This window comes from Cherax quadricarinatus, chromosome 98 (assembly GCF_038502225.1).
Source record: "Cherax quadricarinatus isolate ZL_2023a chromosome 98, ASM3850222v1, whole genome shotgun sequence".
NCBI lineage: Eukaryota > Metazoa > Arthropoda > Malacostraca > Decapoda > Parastacidae > Cherax > Cherax quadricarinatus.
The window spans coordinates 10,670,252-10,685,927 of NC_091389.1; the positions used below are offsets into that span (position 1 = coordinate 10,670,252).

Here is a 15,676-nt window from a genome sequence, read left to right on the forward strand (position 1 = left end):
AGACAATAATACAGTGGGCCCCCGGATAACGATCAGCTCCCAACTCGACCAATTATGTAAGTGTATTTTTGTAAGTACTTTTGTAGGTGTATTTTTAGGGGTCTGAAATGGACTAATCTAATTCACAATATTTCTTATGGGAACAAATTCGGTCTATAACGGCACCTAAACAGACTTCTGGATTGAAATAATATCGTTATGCGGGGGTCCACTGTATTTTAATACCTAAAATTATGATTAGACTCTCAGTATATACATGCTGAGAGACTTACGGTACACGTCTCCGTGTATATATCCTGTTTATGACGTGTTTACAATCCTTCACAAAAATCCTATGGTTTCCTGTAGATAAAGATAATAAAACATAAATATGTTTTCATATATTTATTGATGAATGAAGTAAGTGAAAAGATTACAAAATGTGAGGATAAAAGTTAAGAATGTAAATGATACATGAGATATTGTGAACTTATAAACAGAGATCAACTTACAATTGGCTATGAAAAAATATATAAAGATTTATCTGTTAAATAAGAAACTTGGTAAGTTAGATTATAAACATGTACAACTGTGCTATAACAGCACACAATTATAGTTTCTATATTATTATTAACCAACCTTAAAATATTCCAGAATTGTTAACGTCCAACTGTCAACAATATTACTTGTGTAGTACGCTTAGAGATTTGCTAGCAACATTATAGGCAGGCTACCTGGCCACGCTGACGTCACGTCACCCCTGCAGGTAGGCCATCACTCTTAGGCCTCCCTCTCGGAATTCGACTAGGCATAGGAGTGAGCATAGTGTGAGCAGGTTCAGGCAGCAAGATGTTTGATGTGGGAAGGATAGAGATGTCGAGAGAAACTCTACTACTGAGATGTCTTATCTGTGGCCCAGGTGATTCAGTCTTTATTGACTGATGTGGCTTATCACAGGTGACACATCTGTGGCCCAGGTGATTCAGTCTTTATTGACTGATGTGGCTTACCACAGGTGACACATCTGTGGCCCAGGTGATTCAGTCTTTATTGACTGATGTGGCTTATCACAGGTGACACATCTGTGGCCCAGGTGATTCAGTCTTTATTGACTGATGTGGCTTATCACAGGTGACACATCTGTGGCCCAGGTGATTCAGTCTTTATTGACTGATGTGGCTTACCACATCCTGGTTATCCTGGCTGGCTAACCCTCCCTACCCTGGGTTATCCTGGCTGGCTAACACTCCCTGCCCTGGGTTATCCTGAGTGGCTAACACTCCCTACCCTGGGTTATCCTGGCTGGCTAACACTCCCTACCCTGGATTATCCTGGCTGGCTAACACTCCCTACCCTGGGTTATCCTGGCTGGCTAACACTCCCTACCCTGGGTTATCCTGAGTGGCTAACACTCCCTACCCTGGGTTATCCTGGGTGGCTAACACTCCCTACCCTGGGTTATCCTGGGTGGCTAACACTCCCTACCCTGGGTTATCCTGGCTGGCTAACACTCCCTACCCTGGGTTATCCTGGCTGGCTAACACTCCCTACCCTGGGTTATCCTGGCTGGCTAACACTCCCTACCCTGGGTTATCCAGAGTGGCTAACACTCCCTACCCTGGGTTATCCTGGGTGGCTAACACTCCCTACCCTGGGTTATCCTGGGTGGCTAACACTCCCTACCCTGGGTTATCCTGAGTGGCTAACACTCCCTACCCTGGGTTATCCTGGGTGGCTAACACTCCCTACCCTGGGTTATCCTGGGTGGCTAACACTCCCTACCCTGGGTTATCCTGGCTGGCTAACACTCCCTACCCTGGGTTATCCTGAGTGGCTAACACTCCCTACCCTGGGTTATCCTGGCTGGCTAACACTCCCTACCCTGGGTTATCCTGAGTGGCTAACACTCCCTACCCTGGGTTATCCTGGCTGGCTAACACTCCCTACCCTGGGTTATCCTGGCTGGCTAACACTCCCTACCCTGGGTTATCCTGGCTGGCTAACACTCCCCATCCTGAATTATCCTAAGTGGCCAGCCCTCCAGGTTAAAAATCCGAAAAAACCTTTAATCTTATACGGTGACGCTCCCAAAAATGTATCATTATAAGAGGGTTTACTGTAGCCTTGCCTTGCACCGTGCATACATATTAACCAGTTAGTGTAAAAGATTACTTTAATGTATCAGTTTTAACATATTAACATAACCGCTGGCAGAAAATTACAATTTAAAATGTAATTGATAAGTTATATACAGTCATTTTCACCTATGTTTTGAGTTCAATAATTTATCGCTTTGTACTCTTCAAAAATAACCTCCAACACATTAATGGTCGGTTCCGTCCCTTTTGCCTCCACAAACGTTAATAAATAATTACAAACTATGATCTGGACTTGTTAACTGCAATATAAACATTAGTTAATGCTACACTGGTAGTGATGACTCGTTACTTCGGAGTCGACTACGGGTTGTTAGGTTGGTTAGAGACATTGGTGGCAGCGGCAGTTGACACGTTTGGAAGATTGAAGATCTCGGCAAATTGGCGTGCGTGTTTGAATTTGACGTGTCTGATGACGGGGTCCTTCCTGGAGGCTCGGTACGGGCAGAAGGGGCACTGGAAGGGCTTCTCACCGGTGTGGATCAGTAAGTGACGATCTCTCTTGTAGCGGTCGGTGAAGAGACGAAAGCAGTGCGGGCACTGATGACTCTCCATACTGCTCTTCCAACTGTTGCCAACATCCTGCGGTGCAAACAACCAAACATGACTATGTGGTAGCTAGTACACTACTATAACAATCAAACATGACTATGTGGTAGCTAGTACACTACTATAACAATCAAACATGACTATGTGGTAGCTAGTACACTACTATAACAAACATGACTATGTGGTAGCTAGTAGAGTACTACAACAACCAAACATGACTATGTGGTAGCTAGTACAGTACTACAACAACCAAACATGACTATGTGGTAGCTAGTACACTACTATAACAAACATGACTATGTGGTAGCTAGTACAGTACTACAACAACCAAACATGACTATGTGGTAGCTAGTACACTACTATAACAAACATGACTATGTGGTAGCTAGTACAGTACTACAACAACCAAACATGACTATGTGGTAGCTAGTACAGTACTACAACAACCAAACATGACTATGTGGTAGCTAGTACAGTACTACAACAACCAAACATGACTATGTGGTAGCTAGTACAGTACTACAACAACCAAACATAACTATGTGGTAGCTAGTACAGTACTACAACAACCAAACATGACCTTGTGGTAGCTAGTACAGTACTACAACAACCAAACATGACTATGTGGTAGCTAGTACAGTACTACAACAACCAAACATGACTATGTGGTAGCTAGTACAGTACTACAACAACCAAACATGACTATGTGGTAGCTAGTACAGTACTACAACAACCAAACATGACTATGTGGTAGCTAGTACAGTACTACAACAATCAAACATAACTATGTGGTAGCTAGTACAGTACTACAACAACCAAACATGACTATGTGGTAGCTAGTACAGTACTACAACAACCAAACATAACTATGTGGTAGCTAGTACAGTACTACAACAACCAAACATGACTATGTGGTAGCTAGTACAGTACTACAACAACCAAACATGACTATGTGGTAGCTAGTACAGTACTACAACAACCAAACATGACTATGTGGTAGCTAGTACAGTACTACAACAACCAAACATGACTATGTGGTAGCTAGTACAGTACTACAACAACCAAACATGACTATGTGGTAGCTAGTACAGTACTACAACAACAAACATGAATGTGGTAGCTAGTACAGTACTACAACAACCAAACATGACTATGTGGTAGCTAGTACAGTACTACAACAACCAAACATGACTATGTGGTAGCTAGTACAGTACTACAACAACCAAACATGACTATGTGGTAGCTAGTACAGTACTACAACAACCAAACATGACTATGTGGTAGCTAGTACAGTACTACAACAACCAAACATGACTATGTGGTAGCTAGTACAGTACTACAACAACCAAACATGACTATGTGGTAGCTAGTACAGTACTACAACAACCAAACATGACCTTGTGGTAGCTAGTACAGTACTACAACAACCAAACATGACTATGTGGTAGCTAGTACAGTACTACAACAACCAAACATGACCTTGTGGTAGCTAGTACAGTACTACAACAACCAAACATGACTATGTGGTAGCTAGTACAGTACTACAACAACCAAACATGACCTTGTGGTAGCTAGTACAGTACTACAACAACCAAACATGACCTTGTGGTAGCTAGTACAGTACTACAACAACCAAACATGACTATGTGGTAGCTAGTACAGTACTACAACAACCAAACATGACCTTGTGGTAGCTAGTACAGTACTACAACAACCAAACATGACTATGTGGTAGCTAGTACAGTACTACAACAACCAAACATGACTATGTGGTAGCTAGTACAGTACTACAACAACCAAACATGACTATGTGGTAGCTAGTACAGTACTACAACAACCAAACATGACCTTGTGGTAGCTAGTACAGTACTACAACAACCAAACATGACTATGTGGTAGCTAGTACAGTACTACAACAACCATTAATATGTGGTAGCTAGTAGAGCACATTATTATTATTAGTGTTATTATAAAATTGTATTATCAAAATTATTATATTTCTCTGCCTTAACAGCTCTCTCACCTAGGTACGATGACCGTCCACAAAGTACACATTCACCAATAGCTGTCTTGTCAGAAGAGTGCTGTCAGTCAATAGCTGTCAGTCAATAGCTGTCTTGTCAGAAGAGTGCTGTCAGTCAATAGCTGTCTTGTCAGAAGAGTGCTGTCAGTCAATAGCTGTCTTGTCAGAAGAGTGCTGTCAGTCAATAGCTGTCTTGTCAGAAGAGTGCTGTCAGTCAATAGCTGTCTTGTCAGAAGAGTGCTGTCAGTCAATAGCTGTCTTGTCAGAAGAGTGCTGTCAGTCAATAGCTGTCTTGTCAGAAGAGTGCTGTCAGTCAATAGCTGTCTTGTCAGAAGAGTGCTGTCAGTCAATAGGTGTCTTGTCAGAAGAGTGCTGTCAGTCAATAGCTGTCTTGTCAGAAGAGTGCTGTCAGTCAATAGCTGTCTTGTCAGAAGAGTGCTGTCAGTCAATAGCTGTCTTGTCAGAAGAGTGCTGTCAGTCAATAGCTGTCAGTCAATAGCTGTCTTGTCAGAAGAGTGCTGTCAGTCAATAGCTGTCTTGTCAGAAGAGTGCTGTCAGTCAATAGCTGTCTTGTCAGAAGAGTGCTGTCAGTCAATAGCTGTCTTGTCAGAAGAGTGCTGTCAGTCAATAGCTGTCTTGTCAGAAGAGTGCTGTCAGTCAATAGCTGTCTTGTCAGAAGAGTGCTGTCAGTCAATAGCTGTCTTGTCAGAAGAGTGCTGTCAGTCAATAGCTGTCTTGTCAGAAGAGTGCTGTCAGTCAATAGCTGTCTTGTCAGAAGAGTGCTGTCAGTCAATAGCTGTCTTGTCAGAAGAGTGCTGTCAGTCAATAGCTGTCTTGTCAGAAGAGTGCTGTCAGTCAATAGCTGTCTTGTCAGAAGAGTGCTGTCAGTCAATAGCTGTCTTGTCAGAAGAGTGCTGTCAGTCAATAGCTGTCTTGTCAGAAGAGTGCTGTCAGTCAATAGCTGTCTTGTCAGAAGAGTGCTGTCAGTCAATAGCTGTCTTGTCAGAAGAGTGCTGTCAGTCAATAGCTGTCTTGTCAGAAGAGTGCTGTCAGTCAATAGCTGTCTTGTCAGAAGAGTGCTGTCAGTCAATAGCTGTCTTGTCAGAAGAGTGCTGTCAGTCAATAGCTGTCTTGTCAGAAGAGTGCTGTCAGTCAATAGCTGTCTTGTCAGAAGAGTGCTGTCAGTCAATAGCTGTCTTGTCAGAAGAGTGCTGTCAGTCAATAGCTGTCTTGTCAGAAGAGTGCTGTCAGTCAATAGCTGTCTTGTCAGAAGAGTGCTGTCAGTCAATAGCTGTCTTGTCAGAAGAGTGCTGTCAGTCAATAGCTGTCTTGTCAGAAGAGTGCTGTCAGTCAATAGCTGTCTTGTCAGAAGAGTGCTGTCAGTCAATAGCTGTCTTGTCAGAAGAGTGCTGTCAGTCAATAGCTGTCAGTCAATAGCTGTCTTGTCAGAAGAGAGTAGCTGTCAGTCAATAGCTGTCTTGTCAGAAGAGTGCTGTCAGTCAATAGCTGTCTTGTCAGAAGAGTGCTGTCAGTCAATAGCTGTCTTGTCAGAAGAGTGCTGTCAGTCAATAGCTGTCTTGTCAGAAGAGTGCTGTCAGACAATAGCTGTCAGTCAGAAGAGTGTCTGTCAGAAGAGCTGTCAGTCAATAGCTGTCTTGTCAGAAGAGTGCTGTCAGTCAATAGCTGTCTTGTCAGAAGAGTGCTGTCAGTCAATAGCTGTCTTGTCAGAAGAGTGCTGTCAGTCAATAGTGCTGTCAGTCAATAGCTGTCTTGTCAGAAGAGTGCTGTCAGTCAATAGCTGTCTTGTCAGAAGAGTGCTGTCAGTCAATAGCTGTCTTGTCAGAAGAGTGCTGTCAGTCAATAGCTGTCTTGTCAGAAGAGTGCTGTCAGTCAATAGCTGTCTTGTCAGAAGAGTGCTGTCAGTCAATAGCTGTCTTGTCAGAAGAGTGCTGTCAGTCAATAGCTGTCTTGTCAGAAGAGTGCTGTCAGTCAATAGCTGTCTTGTCAGAAGAGTGCTGTCAGTCAATAGCTGTCTTGTCAGAAGAGTGCTGTCAGTCAATAGCTGTCTTGTCAGAAGAGTGCTGTCAGTCAATAGCTGTCTTGTCAGAAGAGTGCTGTCAGTCAATAGGTGTCTTGTCAGAAGAGTGCTGTCAGTCAATAGCTGTCTTGTCAGAAGAGTGCTGTCAGTCAATAGCTGTCTTGTCAGAAGAGTGCTGTCAGTCAATAGGTGTCTTGTCAGAAGAGTGCTGTCAGTCAATAGCTGTCTTGTCAGAAGAGTGCTGTCAGTCAATAGCTGTCTTGTCAGAAGAGTGCTGATGTCACAAATGCGATTAACTCTTGACTACAACATAACCGCCTCTCCAAACAAATGTCGGCACTGTACTTCCCACCTCCAGGACTCAAGTCCAGTTAACTGATTTCCCCAAATCTCTACAAAATAGTTACTGTGCTCGCACTCCGACAGCACGTCCATTATAAACCACTTGTCTCCACTCACTCCTACGTAACACACACAAGTCTGCTGCTCTAAATCTGCATGTTGTGGAGCACCAGGGATTCCAGTAGAACCCCTATATCAATGGTTTCCTGTAGCTTTAAAATAAGCCTTAATTTTGCTTAATAGTGACCCCAAAATGCAAGAGAATTGATGTTGGAAGGTGTTCCGAGCCTAAGACAAGCCATGAAGCGCTTCCCATCAGTGAAAAAGTGTTAAATCTCAACTTACTGTGTATAATTTATCAAATAAACTTTACATAGGTATGCATATCAACAAAAAGTAACTTATAGTACATATGGCTTGCTACTATATGCGGTCCCTGGTATCCTCGGTATGTCTTGGAAGGTGTCACCTGCAGATACCAGGGAACTACTGTATGTATATGTGAAAGTGATACACCCATCAGGTGTAGCACTTTACTTTTAAAAACATCACTGGGGACCTCACAGTACCTGTAGCCCAGGGACCTCACAGTACCTGTAGCCCAGGGACCTCACAGTACCTGTAGCCCAGGGACCTCACAGTACCTGTAGCCCAGGGACCTCACAGTACCTGTAGCCCAGGGACCTCACAGTACGTGTAGCCCAGGGACCTCACAGTACCTGTAGCCCAGGGGCCTCACAGTACCTGTAGCCCAGGGACCTCACAGTACCTGTAGCCCAGGGACCTCACAGTACCTGTAGCCCAGGGACCTCAAAGTACATGCAGCCCAGGGACCTCACAGTACGTGTAGCCCAGGGACCTCACAGTACCTGTAGCCCAGGGACCTCACAGTACCTGTAGCCCAGGGACCTCAAAGTACCTGTAGCCCAGGGACCTCACAGTACCTGTAGCCCAGGGACCTCACAGTACCTGTAGCCCAGGGACCTCACAGTACCTGTAGCCCAGGGACCTCAGTACCTGTAGCCCAGGGACCTCACAGTACCTGTAGCCCAGGGACCTCAGTACCTGTAGCCCAGGGACCTCACAGTACATGTAGCCCAGGGGCCTCACAGTACATGTAGCCAAGGGGCCTCACAGTACCTGTAGCCCAGGGGCCTCACAGTACCTGTAGCCCAGGGACCTCACAGTACATGCAGCCCAGGGACCTCAGTACCTGTAGCCCAGGGGCCTCACAGTACCTGTAGCCCAGGTACCTCACAGTACCTGTAGCCCAGGGGCCTCACAGTACCTGTAGCCCAGGGACCTCACAGTACCTGTAGCCCAGGGACCTCACAGTACCTGCAGCCCAGGGACCTCACAGTACCTGTAGCCAAGGGACCTCAGTACCTGTAGCCCAGGGACCTCACAGTACCTGTAGCCCAGAGGCCTCACAGTACCTGTAGCCCAGGGGCCTCACAGTACCTGTAGCCCAGGGACCTCACAGTACATGCAGCCCAGGGACCTCAGTACCTGTAGCCCAGGGGCCTCACAGTACCTGTAGCCCAGGGACCTCACAGTACATGCAGCCCAGGGACCTCAGTACCTGTAGCCCAGGGGCCTCACAGTACCTGTAACCCAGGGGCCTCACAGTACCTGTAGCCCAGGGACCTCACAGTACCTGTAGCCCAAGGACCTCACAGTACATGTAGCCCAGGGACCTCACAGTACCTGTAGCCCAGGGACATCACAGTACCTGTAGCCCAGGGACCTCACAGTACCTGTAGCCCAGGGACCTCACAATACCTGTAGCCCAGGGGCCTCACAGTACCTGTAGCCCAGGGACCTCACAGTACACGTAGCCCAGGGACCTCAGTACCTGTAGCCCAGGGACCTCACAGTACATGTAGCCCAGGGACCTCAGTACCTGTAGCCCAGGGGCCTCACACTACCTGTAGCCCAGGGACCTCACAGTACCTGTAGCCCAGGGGCCTCACAGTACCTGTAGCCCAGGGACCTCACAGTACATGTAGCCCAGGGACCTCACAGTACCTGTAGCCCAGGGACATCACAGTACCTGTAGCCAAGGGGCCTCACAGTACCTGTAGCCCAGGGACCTCACAGTACCTGTAGCCCAGGGACCTCACAGTACCTGTAGCCCAGGGGCCTCACAGTACCTGTAGCCCAGGGACCTCACAGTACCTGCAGCCCAGGGGCCTCACAGTACCTGTAGCCCAGGGACCTCACAGTACCTGTAGCCCAGGGACCTCACAGTACCTGTAGCCCAGGGGCCTCACAGTACCTGTAGCCCAGGGACCTCACAGTACCTGCAGCCCAGGGACCTCACAGTACCTGTAGCCCAGGGACCTCACAGTACCTGCAGCCCAGGGACCTCAGTACCTGTAGCCCAGGGACCTCACAGTACCTGTAGCCCAGGGACCTCACAGTACCTGTAGCCCAGGGGCCTCCCAGTACCTGTAGCCCAGGGACCTCACAGTACCTGTAGCCCAGGGACCTCACAGTACCTGTAGCGCAGAGACCTCACAGTACCTGCAGCCAAGGGACCTCACAGTACCTGTAGCCCAGGGGCCTCACAGTACCTGTAGCCCAAGGACCTCACAGTACCTGTAGCCCAGGGGCCTCACAGTACCTGTAGCCCAGGGACCTCACAGTATCTGGAGCCCAGGGGCCTCACAGTACCTGTAGCCCAGGGGCCTCACAGTACCTGTAGCCCAGGGACCTCACAGCACATGTAGCCCAGGGGCCTCACAGTACATGTAGCCCAGGGACCTCACAGCACATGTAGCCCAGGGGCCTCACAGTACATGTAGCCCAGGGACCTCACAGCACATGTAGCCCAGGGGCCTCACAGTACCTGTAGCCCAGGGACCTCACAGTACATGTAGCCCAGGGGCCTCACAGTACATGTAGCCCAGGGACCTCACAGCACATGTAGCCCAGGGGCCTCACAGCACATGTAGCCCAGGGACCTCACAGCACATGTAGCCCAGGGACCTCACAGTACATGTAGCCCAGGGACCTCACAATACATGTAGCCCAGGGACCTCACAGCACATGTAGCCCAGGGACCTCACAGCACATGTAGCCCAGGGACCTCACAGCACATGTAGCCCAGGGGCCTCACAGTACATGTAGCCCAGGGACCTCACAGCACATGTAGCCCAGGGACCTCACAATACATGTAGCCCAGGGACCTCACAGCACATGTAGCCCAGGGACCTCACAGCACATGTAGCCCAGGGGCCTCACAGTACATGTAGCCCAGGGACCTCACAGCACATGTAGCCCAGGGGCCTCACAGCACATGTAGCCCAGGGACCTCACAGCACATGTAGCCCAGGGACCTCACAGTACATGTAGCCCAGGGACCTCACAGCACATGAAGCCCAGGGACCTCACAGCACATGTAGCCCAGGGACCTCACAGCACATGTAGCCCAGGGGCCTCACAGCACATGTAGCCCAAGGGCCTCACAGCACATGTAGCCCAGGGACCTCACAGCACATGTAGCCCAGGGACCTCACAGTACATGTAGCCCAGGGACCTCACAGCACATGTAGCCCAGGGACCTCACAGCACATGTAGCCCAGGGACCTCACAGCACATGTAGCCCAGGGGCCTCACAGCACATGTAGCCCAGGGACCTCACAGTACATGTAGCCCAGGGACCTCACAGCACATGTAGCCCAGGGGCCTCACAGCACATGTAGCCCAGGGGCCTCACAGCACAGGTAGCCCAGGGACCATGTAGCCCCGGGACCTCACACCACATGTAGCCCAGGGACCTCACAGCACATGTAGCCCAGGGACCTCACAGCACATGTAGCCCAGGGACCTCACAGCACATGTAGCCCAGGGACCTCACAGTACATGTAGCCCAGGGACCTCACAGCACATGTAGCCCAGGGACCTCACAGCACATGTAGCCCAGGGACCTCACAGCACATGTAGCCCAGGGACCTCACAGCACATGTAGCCCAGGGACCTCACAGCACATGTAGCCCAGGGACCTCACAGCACATGTAGCCCAGGGACCTCACAGCACATGTAGCCCAGGGACCTCACAGCACATGTAGCCCAGGGACCTCACAGCACATGTAGCCCAGGGGCCTCACAGCACATGTAGCCCAGGGACCTCACAGCACATGTAGCCCAGGGACCTCACAGCACATGTAGCCCAGGGACCTCACAGCACATGTAGCCCAGGGACCTCACAGCACATGTAGCCCAGGGACCTCACAGCACATGTAGCCCAGGGACCTCACAGCACATGTAGCCCAGGGACCTCACAGCACATGTAGCCCAGGGGCCTCACAGCACATGTAGCCCAGGGACCTCACAGCACATGTAGCCCAGGGGCCTACAAAATATTAATCCAGCTCTGGTAACCACCGCTAAAGAAAATTTTAACATCTAAATTAGTAATTAAAACAATTATCAGTGTACTATTGTGTGTCTGGAAAATAAATTATTATAATTATTATGATACACTGAAAAATACATTCATACACACACATACACAGGACCAGGAGCTGTGACTTGACCCCTGCAACCACATAGAGGTGAGGACACACACATACACAGGGCCAGGAGCTGTGACTTGACCCCTGCAACCACACAGAGGTGAGGACACACATACACAGGGCCAGGAACTGTGACTTGACCCCTGCAACTACATAGAGGTGAGGACACATACACAGGGCCAGGAGCTGTGACTTGACCCCTGCAACTACATAGAGGTGAGGACACATACACAGGGCCAGGAGCTGTGACTTGACCCCTGCAACCACATAGAGGTGAGGACACACATACACAGGGCCAGGAGCTGTGACTTGACCCCTGCAACTACATAGAGGTGAGGACACATACACAGGGCCAGGAGCTGTGACTTGACCCCTGCAACCACACAGAGGTGAGGACACATACCCAGGGCCAGGAGCTGTGACTTGACCCCTGCAACCACACAGAGGTGAGGACACACACATACACAGGGCCAGGAGCTGTGACTTGACCCCTGCAACCACACAGAGGTGAGGACACACATACACAGGGCCAGGAGCTGTGACTTGACCCCTGCAACCACACAGAGGTGAGGACACACATACACAGGGCCAGGAGCTGTGACTTGACCCCTGCAACCACACAGAGGTGAGGACACATACACAGGGCCAGGAGCTGTGACTTGACCCCTGCAACCACATATAGGTGAGTACACACACACACACACACACACACAGCTGTTACATTCAAGGGGAAGCTCTAAACCCGCAAGGCTGATACTGTGACTGGGAAGATGGAGGTATAGTAATCAATTTTGATCCAAGAGACAGCAGCTACTATCCCTTGGATCAAGAGCCCTTCCCCAACACCACAGCACTGAGAGGTGTGAACGTATATCTGAATGTGAGCACACGTGTGTACCTCTTTGTGTGTACACTGTGACCTTATATCACAGTGTATATACACTGTGACCTTATATCACAGTGTATATACACTGTGACCTTATATCACAGTGTATATACACTGAGACCTTATATCACAGTGTATATACACTGTGACCTTATATCACAGTATATACACTGAGACCTTATATCTCAGTGTATATACACTGTGACCTTATATCACAGTATATACAGTGAGACCTTATATCACAGTATATACACTGAGACCTTATATCACAGTGTATATACACTGTGACCTTATATCACAGTATATACAGTGAGACCTTATATCACAGTGTATATACACTGTGACCTTATATCACAGTATATACAGTGAGACCTTATATCACAGTATATACACTGAGACCTTATATCACAGTATATACACTGAGACCTTATATCACAGTATATACACTGAGACCTTATATCTCAGTGTATATACACTGAGAGGTGTATATCTCAGTGTATATACACTGAGAGGTGTATATCTCAGTGTATATACACTGAGAGGTGTATATCTCAGTGTATATACACTGAGAGGTGTATATCTCAGTGTATATACACTGAGAGGTGTATATCTCAGTGTATATACACTGAGAGGTGTATATCTCAGTGTATATACACTGAGAGGTGTATATCTCAGTGTATATACACTGAGAGGTGTATATCTCAGTGTATATACACTGAGAGGTGTATATCTCAGTGTATATACACTGAGAGGTGTATATCTCAGTGTATATACACTGAGAGGTGTATATCTCAGTATACATACACTGAGAGGTGTATATCTCAGTGTATATACACTGAGAGGTGTATATCTCAGTGTATATACACTGAGAGGTGTATATCTCAGTGTATATACACTGAGAGGTGTATATCTCAGTGTATATACACTGAGAGGTGTATATCTCAGTGTATATACACTGAGAGGTGTATATCTCAGTGTATATACACTGAGAGGTGTATATCTCAGTGTATACACTGAGAGGTGTATATCTCAGTGTATATACACTGAGAGGTGTATATCTCAGTGTATATACACTGAGAGGTGTATATCTCAGTGTATACACTGAGAGGTGTATATCTCAGTGTATATACACTGAGAGGTGTATATCTCAGTGTATATACACTGAGAGGTGTATATCTCAGTGTATATACACTGAGAGGTGTATATCTCAGTGTATATACACTGAGAGGTGTATATCTCAGTGTATATACACTGAGAGGTGTATATCACAGTGTATATACACTGAGAGGTGTATATCTCAGTGTATATACACTGAGAGGTGTATATCTCAGTGTATATACATTGGTAGTTTAAATTAATCAGTATTTTAGGTATTAAAGTATTCTTGACTGGTGGTGACCAGGTGACCTGCAGCCTTAATGACCCTGGTGTAGTAGATAGACTTTAAACCCCATTAACCAACCAACCAGTCTTAATGACCCTGGTGTAGTAGACTTTAAACCCCATTAACCAACCAACCAGTCTTAATGACCCTGGTGTAGTAGATAGACTTTAAACCCCATTAACCAACCAACCAGTCTTAATGACCCTGGTGTAGTAGATAGACTTTAAACCCCATTAACCAACCAACCAGTCTTAATGACCCTGGTGCAGTAGATAGACTTTAAACCCCATTAACCAACCAACCAGTCTTAATGAGCCTGGTGTAGTAGATAGACTTTAAACCCCATTAACCAACCAACCAGTCTTAATGACCCTGGTGTAGTAGATAGACTTTAAACCCCATTAACCAACCAACCAGTCTTAATGACCCTGGTGTAGTAGATAGACTTTAAACCCCATTAACCAACCAACCAGTCTTAATGACCCTGGTGTAGTAGATAGACTTTAAACCCCATTAACCAGCCAACCAGTCTTAATGACCCTGGTGTAGTAGATAGACTTTAAACCCCATTAACCAACCAACCAGTCTTAATGACCCTGGTGTAGTAGATAGACTTTAAACCCCATTAACCAACCAACCAGCCTTAATGACCCTGGTGTAGTAGATAGACTTTAAACCCCATTAACCAACCAACCAGTCTTAATGACCCTGGTGTAGTAGACTTTAAACCCCATTAACCAACCAACCAGTCTTAATGACCCTGGTGTAGTAGATAGACTATAAACCCCATTAACCAACCAACCAGTCTTAATGACCCTGGTGTAGTAGATAGACTTTAAACCCCATTAACCAACCAACCAGCCTTAATGACCCTGGTGTAGTAGATAGACTTTAAACCCCATTAACCAACCAACCAGCCTTAATGACCCTGGTGTAGTAGATAGACTTTAAACCCCATTAACCAACCAACCAGTCTTAATGACCCTGGTGTAGTAGACTTTAAACCCCATTAACCAACCAACCAGTCTTAATGACCCTGGTGTAGTAGATAGACTTTAAACCCCATTAACCAACCAACCAGTCTTAATGACCCTGGTGTAGTAGATAGACTTTAAACCCCATTAACCAATCAACCAATCTTAATGACCCTGGTGTAGTAGATAGACTTTAAACCCCATTAACCAACCAACCAGTCTTAATGACCTGCATAGTAGATAGACTTTAAACTCCATTAACCAACCAATTAGCCTTAATGACCCTCATGTAGTAGACTCTGAACCCCATTAACCAACCAACCAGTCTTAATGACCCTGGTGTAGCAGATAGACTTTAAACCCCATTAACCAACCAACCAGTCTTAATGACCCTGGTGTAGTAGATAGATTTTAAACCCCATTAACCAACAAACCAGTCTTAATGACCCTGGTGTAGTAGATAGACTTTAAACCCCATTAACCAATCAACCAATCTTAATGACCCTGGTGTAGTAGATAGACTTTAAACCCCATTAACCAACCAACCAGTCTTAATGACCTGCATAGTAGATAGACTTTAAACCCCATTAACCAACCAATTAGCCTTAATGACCCTCATGTAGTAGACTCTGAACCCCATTAACCAACCAACCAGTCTTAATGACCCTGGTGTAGCAGATAGACTTTAAACCCCATTAACCAACCAACCAGTCTTAATGACCCTGGTGTAGTAGATAGATTTTAAACCCCATTAACCAACAAACCAGTCTTAATGACCCTGGTGTAGTAGATAGACTTTAAACCCCATTAACCAACCAACCAGTC

At 46.8% G+C, this 15,676-nt stretch overlaps 1 protein-coding gene across 4 annotated transcripts in view; it reads right to left on the reverse strand.

Annotated features, from left to right (window-relative positions):
• Nucleotides 1-384: 384 nt before the first annotated feature.
• The window catches only part of LOC128702563 (longitudinals lacking protein, isoforms H/M/V), a 96,514-nt gene continuing 81,222 nt past the window's right edge, over nucleotides 385-15,676 (reverse strand). For 2 of the 4 annotated variants that reach the window (XM_070105393.1, XM_070105394.1), the window contains exon 6: nucleotides 2,577-2,717. Coding sequence is in view for 1 of the 4 variants with exons in the window: in XM_070105395.1 (XP_069961496.1) it covers nucleotides 2,439-2,717 (279 nt within the window). In the remaining 3 variants the exon portion in view is untranslated. Of the gene's footprint in view, nucleotides 2,718-15,676 lie in introns of all 4 variants that reach the window. The other 2 variants (XM_070105395.1, XM_070105396.1) reach the window with 2 other exon arrangements.